The sequence below is a fragment of the Octodon degus genome, unplaced genomic scaffold (assembly GCF_000260255.1).
Source record: "Octodon degus isolate 3935 unplaced genomic scaffold, OctDeg1.0 scaffold00038, whole genome shotgun sequence".
NCBI lineage: Eukaryota > Metazoa > Chordata > Mammalia > Rodentia > Octodontidae > Octodon > Octodon degus.
Window position 1 is genome coordinate 14,023,009 of NW_004524614.1, and position 10,509 is coordinate 14,033,517.

Here is a 10,509-nt window from a genome sequence, read left to right on the forward strand (position 1 = left end):
AAAAAAAAAAAAAAAAGAAAAGAACCTTTTCCTGACAGAGTTCATCATCTTGCCAGCTAGCAGATAAAAAATATTTAAAGATCACAGATTCATTTTCACAGAACAAGTAATTCAGGGTTAAGGTGAACCTGAAACGTCATAAATTTATAATTGGCACAGTTTTTTTCAATAAACATGGAACACTTAAAGTAGTCAAACTAACTTGTGTAGTTTGAGCTACCTGTCTAATCAAATATTCATTATATCATAGTTTCCAAAACTAAAAGTGAGTAAAAAATATTACTGTGTGTATGTACATGTGAGATAGATCTAGACACACAACTATCAAGATATCTTCCTAACATACCAATGTAGCTATAAAGCTGCCAGCACAGTTATATGAGAAAGTCTGTTCTTTACTTGTTTTACTATTTGGGTTTTTCACATGACCTACATAGTTTTTAGTGCAACAGTCATGGTTGAAGATAGTTTTCAACTGTTTTTCTTAAAATGTTTCTTACTTTATACACACAAAAGAAACTATCCATCTTGTTTTACTATTTCTTCCTTTTTTAGAAAATTTTACTTGTCTGTGAAATTCAAATCTGGAAAATATTATAGCCAAATGTTATAATTAGTGGCAAAACACTAGAACTCTGTGGTGCTCGCTTCAGGAGCACATACGCTAAAATTGGAACAATACAATATCAATTACTCCTATACTGTCTCTCAAGTAAATATTTGTTTTAAAAAAGGTAATAAATGAAAACAAGAGATAGGAAAAATGAATGGCATAGGACTGTCCTGCTACAAGGCTGTATATGGTTAGATTTCTAAATTTCTGTGTAAAAATATGTAATTCTTTGTTCCTATTTTTTAAACATTTTTTTTTATTTTTTCTTCTCATTCTGTAGGGATTTAAAGTTTAACATATCAATACTTGATGGAAAATACCTGTTCCATGTTATGCCTAAGATGTTTGATATTCAGACAGATAGTAAGGTTAAGCTCAAATGCCTATGTTATAGGGTAATAATATCATTAAGCTTCTCTTCTGGAGGGTTAACAGCTTAAGTTTTCAGATGAAAAATTAGAGAAAAAGAAGGGCTGCAAGGACAGCCAACATTGTGGCCCTAGCCTTTACAAGTCAGTGAAGACTCAGGACATAGGAGAACCTGTACTGTAACACTGTGTATCTCAGTGGTGTCCAAAATTTTCTCATCAAGGAGATTATGGGGTCACAGAGGAAAGTGATCGACAATGTAGCATGTGCCTAAGGAGAGTCACATGTAAAGGAAACATTCTCTCAGGCTTTCACAGAGAGCAAATTAGTCAAGCAATGGCCGTGACTCACCCACATGGCTGACACTGACAAAGGATCTACAGACTTTCAGGGTAAATCCTGAGGGGATTTGACTAACTTTAGCAGATACAAAAGCTCCATTTCTTGTTATATAGGTCTTGCTTTATCTTGGTCTTAACCATCCAGCAGTAAAAACGAAGTATAAAAAGTAAATCCATATTAACATGCTGAGCTGTAAAAAGCTCAAGTCAACAACTTCTGACATTGCCAGTCCTATGGATATCCCACTACTATTATGGACTACTGGACTATATTGGATTATTTTGCTGAATTCATGCACCTACAATATTTAAATGGCAAGGGAATACCCATCTCTGACAAAACTAAACAAGAAAAGGGGATGCAAATCAAGGACCATTTTCAATCTGTATATACAAAATAACTAAGATAGATATACAGCTACTTTCTCTTAATTCAATGAGAAGAAAGATTTGTACTAACAGTGTTCAGACAGGATATCATGTCTGCATCTTATACTATGAATAACCACTACGAACACAATATGCAATGTATTAATTATTGAAACTGTCCTACTAATCAGTTTTGAAACTGTCTCATTGCTATTTGTTTCTCAATAAAATTAATTTTAAAAACCTAGAACTATGTGAAATGTATAAGAAGATTTGCCTTTAGAAACCAAAAAAAAAGTTGCATGATCCTCAGCAAGAACATATTCACTTCTGAACATATCTTAGTACTTAGGGCCATATACTTCACAGTCATTGTGTCTGCCTAAACTAACTAGAAATATATAATGTTGTCACTGTTCTTCAGAAGCCAGAAATCAAGTGCAATTAATTTTTCTAAGATCCTATACTTAGCGAGTAGCACAGCCAAAGTTTAATAGGAGTCTAACTGACTCCTAAGTATTTCAAGATTTAAGTAGATCTCTATCTCCTAAAACCTTCTCATTTGTAGTGAAAAGCAAAAATTGAATAAGATGTAGAAAGTGGGATTTTCAAAAATAAGACCAAAAGATTATATACTTTGTATTTAATCTTTATTTCCCTTAATTTTCTAAAGAAAGAAAATATAAAAAGAAACCTCCTAGCTTATATTCAAAGTTTAAAAAAATCAAATGTACATAAGTCTCAGTAACTAACTTCTTTTCCATCATAGCAAATGCAAGTGCAGTTGAATATATCACAGCATGCAGAAAACATTTTTGTATTATTAATGTACCTTGGCTTGGCCTATCAAGAAAGCGTGTGTTCATTACAGGCTTCACAACCACGACTTAATCCAGTCAGGACTGTTCTGCATCATGTAACAGAAAGCTCCTATAGGTATGGTTGCCAAGGTTTCTCACAGATCTCTGCAGAGCTGACGTTGGCCTTCCTCTTCAGTTAGCCAATCAGTGCTTGGGTTTTAGTCACCTCATCTCCCCTGAAGCAAGGTGAAACAAGTGCATAGCTTTTCTAAAACGTCCCGCCTTCAGCTGTGTTCTCATTAGTCAATTGTGAGTCAAATTTGTGCCCCTAAAATTGCAAGAGAATTTAGGAAAATGGGGAATAGCATGGTCATATTTGGCTTATAATGTGAATCAGCCAAACTCTGACCCCAATTGAAATTCAGCCACCCTTGTGTAAATAGTGTTTTTTTGTGACACAGTCATGCATGCTTATTTAAGCACTGTGGCTGTTTTCGTGCAGAAGTGGCAAAGCTGAATAGTTGCAATAGCTTAAAAACATTTACTATCTGGCCTTTTACAGAAAAGGTTGCTGAAACTTGGCTTAGACCAATCATAATCCATTGCCTAGTGTAATGATTTGGATATTTGAAGGATGGTGGGGCTTCCATTAAGCAAGAAAGAAAGGGGAAAGGGGAACTAGTGAAAGGAAACAACAGTATATAGACATATGTTTTGCTTTAAATTTTTAAAAATCATTATGGTAAATGATGCTTTACCATTGATCCCCTTCAATATACTCTCCATCAATTATATATACTCATCCCATTGTTCTTGCCACTTTCTGAAGCAGTTCTGGATGTCCTCTTTTTTTTTTTCTTTTTTTTTTTTTTTTTTTTTTTTTTTTTTTTGGTGGAACCAGGGATTGAACTCAGGCCCTTGCACTTGTCAGGGAAGCACTTATTCTACTGAGCCAACTCCCTGGCCCCTGGATGTCCTCTTTCATGAGTATCTTTAGTTGTGCTGTCATGGCATAGCTGTCTTGATGTCCTGAATTGATTCAAAATGTCTACCATTCGTGGTAATTTTTACTTTGGGGCAGAGCCAGAAAACAAGAGTACCAAGTCAGTGAATAAGTTTGATGAGGATACACTATGATTTCTCTTATGAGCCTGCATTTCTTCTAAATGATACTTGACAGGAGCATTCACCATATTTCTGATCATAACTTGTAAAGACACTCATGAAAGAGAGGACAGCTGCTTCAGAAGATATCAACAATGAAGGATAAGTGTATTCAAATGCAAGGGAGTATACTGAGGTGGCTTGATGGCAGTATGTCTTTTATTGTAATAAATTTTTAACAATTTAAACATTCGCTGCGTATATTTTAGCCCTTTTATGTCTTAGGTGATCATCAAGTCCAATTAATGAAGTGCAAGGCTTGAACACGATAACATATTTTCTATTTTCAGTCACAGTATTATCTCAAACATACAATTTTCACTCTCTTGTTTCCTTATAAGCCAACTAAGTTCATCTAAATTCACTTACATTTTCAAACTATATAGCATCAACTGTTGACAATGTTGAGAGAGATCGTAATCAAGAAAATCCTCACAGTAGTGACTTCAATGCAGGACTGTCTAAGATACTGCCAGAGGTATTGATGCATATTTTGTTACTTCCCTTTAAACTGTTTTAGGTCCTTGCGTACACTGAGGGACTTCATGGAAAGTGGATGTTCAGTGAGATACGAGCTGTGTTTTCAAGACGTTATCTTCTACAAAACACTGCTCTGGAAGTATTTATGGCAAACCGAAGTAAGTTCTCTTATATGACATGACAGAGAAATGTCCTTGTGTTCAGATAGTAATACATATTGTAATACTCTTCTTTTTTTTGCCATTGTATTTCTCTTTGGTTTGCTATCACTAAAACAAAATGATACCTTAAATCGATGGTTAGCTTTCCTGTGGTTTTCTAAATTTTGTTCTTTTCTTCTTCCCACAGCCTCAGTTATGTTTAATTTCCCTGACCAAGCAACAGTAAAAAAAGTTGTCTATAGCTTGCCTCGGGTTGGAGTAGGGACCAGCTATGGGTTGCCACAAGCCAGGTAATTATGTCGTGTTACGTACTATCTATGATTTGTTCACATATTTCAATCTTAATATGATAGAAATGTAAATGTTGGATTGCACCATTATAATTATTTCAAGTATCAAGGAATTTCCTTTCTTTATGGGATATTTTTAGGAAAAGAAGTTATGAAAATAGCAGATTAGAGAATGACAAACGATTAAGATAGAATTTTAACACATATGTAAATAAGTAAGTGAAAAAGTTGGTTTCATATCATGGATAAAATCATAGATGCAGACGTTTTTCCTGTTAAAAACTTATAGGAAACAAGCCAAAAGCCTCAAGTTGTCCCTGATTAATTTCTCTGTAGTATCATATAAATTATTTTGGGGAAGATTTTATTTTTCTTTTCAGTCCAGGGGATTGAACCCTGGGCTTATCTGTATTAGGCAAGTACTCTATCTGTAAGCTACATCCTTAGGCCTTTTTAAAATGTTTTTAAATTTTCAGACAGACTCTTGCTAAATTACCCAGTCTGGCCTCAAATTTGGCAACCCTCCAGCCTCAGCTTCATGAATAGTTTGACTTGTGGGCATGTATAACTGCTCCCAGGTCTAAATTATGTTTTATGAAACTATCGATAAATGCTTCTTTATAAAAGTAATAAAACCCTTAGATTTTACTGAGATTTAATAGTCATTAAATTGTAGTGTAGTTTTAAACTGTACCTAAATCTTTCAGTTCAGGGTTTTAGAAGAATCATCTTAAAACCTCATTTTATTAATGGCACTAAAAAGTACTAATGTTTATGTGTTGCATAAATAAATAGGTCTGGTTTTGGCTCCAAGTAACTGAATACCTGACTAAAAAAGGGGCTTTTAGCTGTGTGTATGTGAGTGTGTGTGTGAGTGTGTGTGTGTGTGTGTGTGTGTGTGTGTGTAATATAAAAAATATCAGGTTAAGATGGTGACAGTTTTGGCCCAGAGATTTGGTGATACAAGGACTCTTAAGTCAACTTCATGTTCCCCAAATCTCCATTGCTACATCGGATACCACATCGTCACAGTACTACATAAAAGAAAGAAAAAGACACAAAATGTTTCTTCAAGCTTCTCCATTTTATAAGAAGGAATATTTTTCTTAGCACCGTCCAGCAATCTTATGTCCTGTTGGCTGGCATAAATCAGTTTCCCACCTCTTAAGCAATGAGGTATAAGTTTGCTTGCCTACTCCAGTGATCCTCTAGAATTTAGGGAAAATATACTGGCGTCTTGTCATACCTTAATTGCAAAAAAGGAGGGTTTCTGTTGTAGAAAAAAAAAAAAAAAACTAGACAAGCAGCAGTGTCTACAATAAAGACTATCTCTGAGGATTATTTCTGGGCACTACCTAGGGGGAAAGAAAAACTAATCTTTGTCTATCTTCTCTTAAATAGGTTACAGACATTTTAAAGACAGGGAATGTGTTTTACTTGTCTTTTAATCTACAGCACCTAGCACAGAGCCTAATTGCAGAAGTGTTTTTAAGTGCTATTCAACTGGAGTTTCCTTGTATTACATCTTATCTAGTCCCTTAAAGCTTAAAGTGCAACAACAATTCACTGACATGTATGCACATGCTCAGGATATTTGCTAGTAGAAGTAGACTATGAAGTAGTTATATAAAATACAGGTCAAAGAAAAAGCCCATTTAATCTATCAAAGAAAATGAGGTTAGTTTTGCAAGACTTGTTCTTATTGAATCGAAGCTGACTCAGAGTAGTTGCTATTTCCTTCCCCAAGTGCTTACAAACTATTTGTTTAATCATCAATTCAAGAATTTTTCCAGGAATGAACATTAAGAACTCACTAATAGATCTAACTTTTTCCTTTTTAGAAGTAATCTCCTGTCTCCTCATATCTTACTCAATGACCATCATTCCTCAAGATCACTAAGAGACTTTCTAGCTGGTGTGTGTAATTTCCTGCAGTGGTCTTGGGCTTGTCTAAACCTGAATTCATTTAAAGCAACCAGTAGCTGTTTTACTATCATCCTTGCATATTCTGAGTCTCAATTCCCTTTTAACCACATTTGATCTCTTTTTGACTTTCGGAAGATTGACATTTTGGTTAGAAAAATTGAAAGCAAAATAAATAATCAGTAATTTTTCTTTTTTGTTGTTGTCATTTCATAAAGCCACCCTATCTTTATTTCCTGAGACATGTAGTCTTAGAAAAAGTAGGTTATGGGGAGAGCATTGAATGTAGGCTTAGACCTGCCACTTGTGAACTGAGTGACAATAGGAGTTCTTAGTATTTAGTGGGAATTCAGTAAATGTTTGTTGGGGCCAGGGAGATAGCTCAGTAGAATAAGCACTTGTCTGGCAAGCGCAGTGTCCTGAGTTCAATCCCTGGTACCACAAAAAATAAATAAATATAAAAAATAAATGTTTGTTGAAAGAATGAGTAACACTAGGAAATAGGAATGACACTCATATATAATAAAATAAGATCAGTATCTTTGCAGGGACATTTGAGAGGATAAAGTAAAGGTACTGTATAAACTTTAGATATACACATATAGACATGCATATACACACATAGAGATATAAATAGGTCAGTGAATAGATATGCATGCATCTGTAAGCATTCACATGTGTATGTATATGAACTCATTATATTAGAGAATTGTGGAAGGGAGGGAATGATACATTTTTCCTGTAGGTAGAAGCTCTCTACCATCTTAATAGAACCACACACAACTAACTTCTAGAGATCCATTCTTTGCTTCCCATTCCTGACATTAGATTTTGTCAGTGAAGCAGAACTTACTTTTTCTAGGAAAGTCTAACCTGAAGTCTTAAGATACTAATTTGAGACAACAGAACATTATTACATTCACATACAGGTATACTGCCAGAATAATTGACTCCAAAATCATTTTAGTCAATTCTTGGCCAAGCACACTAAGGAGATCAATCACATTACACATGCTTAATGCACAGTGGTTTAAAACAAATTGACTATTTCCCTTAAGCTAGTATAGGCTAACAAATGCCCTATCAATTAATTGATATCCAGACCTTTTTTTAACTCAGTACTTCCCGTGATCCAGGAACTATACTTCATGTTTTAGTTTGTAAATACTATTTTATTTACTTTCTAAAACAACTATAATCCTATAAGATTGAGATTCTTATCACATTTTAAAAATAGGAAAATTTAGATTTAGATGAGTTATTCATCTTTTTTTACTGTCTTAATTCCTACTCCATGTCCTTTGTTGAGGTAACGAACATTGATCCTAAATACAATACCTTTTCTCAGTGACAAAAAATACTATTGGCAAACACATGTCCATATTCTAGACTTCATACTGACTACTACTCTTTGGCTAATATATTTACTATTGAATCAGTCAATCCCTTTCTTTAGCACTTCACTAGAGTCTTCATTTACAAAGAATATACCCTTTATTTATAAAGCTGATGACTTAAAATTTGTTATGATACATAACACTTTTTGTCTATAAGTTTCAATATTACATAGAAGTCATTCTTTTCAGGGACATCTTTGTGAAATTTGTGTTGAGTGGTTCAAGGATTAGAAAACAAGAGTTCTATGAAAAAGTAGAATGAAACAAGGCAGATGGAGGGAGTAGTGTCAGATTGGATTCCAAGATTTATGAAACTACAATGCCCAACAGGTGCAAATATCCCACTAGTAACTGTGATTAAGAGTGAAATACAAGTTTTATTTTTCCTGCAGTTTATAAGTATTTTCAAGTAGTAATTACATTGTTAAGATGTTGTCCTTATCTGTTTTGAATAGCTACCCAGAATCCTGACACTAGAAACTATAACGCAATGAGGTTTATTCAATTCATAGTTCTGGGGACTGAGAGTCCTAGATCAGGTGGCTTCATTGGCTGAGTCTCCACCAAGGGCCCCTGGCTACATCACAGCATGGCAGAGAAGCAGAAAAGGAAGTAGTGAGAAGGGCCAACTGGGAGACTGTGTGAGTGTAGACTGCACATGTGTGCACACTGCAGGCATGGAGTAGGTGTAAAAGTCCAGTGGAAGACTTAAGTCAAATGTCTGCAAGCAGACACTTCATTAAATAAATTCCTACCTAGCTTATTATCATGGGTTAGATTTTCTAAATTGCTTAAAAACCAGTTTCTCATAATAAACCCATATTATAAATAAAGAACAAATAAAAAATAATAAGCAGGGGGAAAGATCTTTTTCAAGTACAAAGGGGATCAAGTGATAGGGGAAGCAAAAGAGGATAAAAGGGGGAATTAATAATGTATATTGAACATGTAGCAGTACTACAGAAGGAATGTAAACATTGTGTACTACAAATATGTATTGATGAAAAAAGCCAGAACCTCCCTCAGGAAAAAATACACCTTGATTTTTGAGTATGGGTTTTTTTGTTCTTGTTTGCTTGTATTTATGTATCTCCAGATACAATTTTCAAATAGAATTGCTTTCAAATTGGCTTATCCTAAGTAATTTTTTTTCTGAAGTAGAATTAACAACATTGCTAATTTCAACAATTAAAAGATATTTTATATATAGCTTTTTATCTCTCTCTATATATAGAGATATATGTAAAACTATAACTTATTTATGGACAAACAATAAATTATTTTAAGCTGAATGATATCAAATGTATTATAGTATAATATGATATAACATTATACATGGTGCATGTTATATTAACATGTTAATGTTGGATTTTTAAAAGTTGTGAGTTAAAAGAGACTTATTTTTATGGCATGTTTAATTGCCAGGAGGATATCACTGGCCACTCCTCGACAACTTTATAAATCTTCCAACATGACTCAGCGCTGGCAAAGAAGGGAAATTTCAAACTTTGAATATTTGATGTTCCTCAATACTATTGCAGGTAAGACATCTCATTCTTTTAGCTCATAATGTTTATATTCATAAGAATTACTGGTAATGATATGATACTTTTTTCTCTTTGAAATTCAAATATAGCATGAGAATAAATATTGAAGTACTCACATTAAACTTTCTCAGAAATTGTACAAGCTAATACCAAGGTTTTAGATGCATTTATTGTTGAAGAAGCTTTTCTTTGCTCTCCTTCTACCATTTCCTTTGCTGACAGCCTTGTCTGAAGCTTTATTAGAATCAACAAACCATTGCCAGAGTGTCTGGAAATAATAATGGGAAAATGTAATTTCACTACTTTGTCATTCTCAGCAATAGCAGCAAGACAGGAGAATAACAACAGGATTCTGCCTAGTACAGATGTCACCTGGATTATGGCATGATTGGGTTACAGCATTTTTTTTTAATCTTCAAATAAAAATAAAAATCAGATTACATTTCTAAATGACGAGTAACTGCCATGAACCGCAGTGGTTACTATGCTTGTAAATTAGAAGGAAATAGTGGTTTGTTTTCCTGCTACATTAGTGGCTGTTAGTGGTTATATTTTTGCTTGTAAGATTAACATTCCTCATTATTTTTTCTTAAATTCAGCTCCTAAAGTTCTTATTCATATTTATTTACAGTGTTTGCTTCTATAAATCAGGCTACACAAAAACATTTTATAATCAGATGCCCTTAGCCACATAATGTGTTTATATATGATTTTTGTTTTGTTATAAGGGCTTACAATCATGAATTTAGAGTAATGTTCTGCTCCAAATTGCTTTGAAAAAGATAATTATACAATAGTTTTATTTTTTAATCTGCCAGATGTATGAATGTGGACATGATATTCAAATATTAAATATAGATGATAGAGAGACACATTAAAGGCAGGAGAACATGACTCATCAGCAAAAGGGAAAAGGCTAAAGTGTTACAGTGCTTTTGGATTTTAATTTTAGTATTTTTGTATGTACACATTTATTCATGCATTCATGTATTCATATATACTTTTAAATCTTGAAAAAAAAACCCTTTCCTCAAGGTTAACAGAGATGTGTTCAT

General features: G+C 33.8%; 1 protein-coding gene across 8 annotated transcripts in view; it reads left to right on the plus strand.

Annotated features, from left to right (window-relative positions):
• The window catches only part of Nbea (neurobeachin), a 760,086-nt gene that overhangs the window by 631,376 nt on the left and 118,201 nt on the right, over positions 1–10,509 (plus strand). For all 8 annotated transcript variants that reach the window (XM_004631077.2, XM_023714988.1, XM_023714990.1 and 5 more), the window contains 3 exons: positions 4,177–4,294; positions 4,485–4,587; positions 9,333–9,448. In XM_004631077.2, coding sequence (XP_004631134.1) covers positions 4,177–4,294; positions 4,485–4,587; positions 9,333–9,448 — 337 coding nt within the window. The remainder of the gene's footprint in view (positions 1–4,176; positions 4,295–4,484; positions 4,588–9,332; positions 9,449–10,509) is intronic.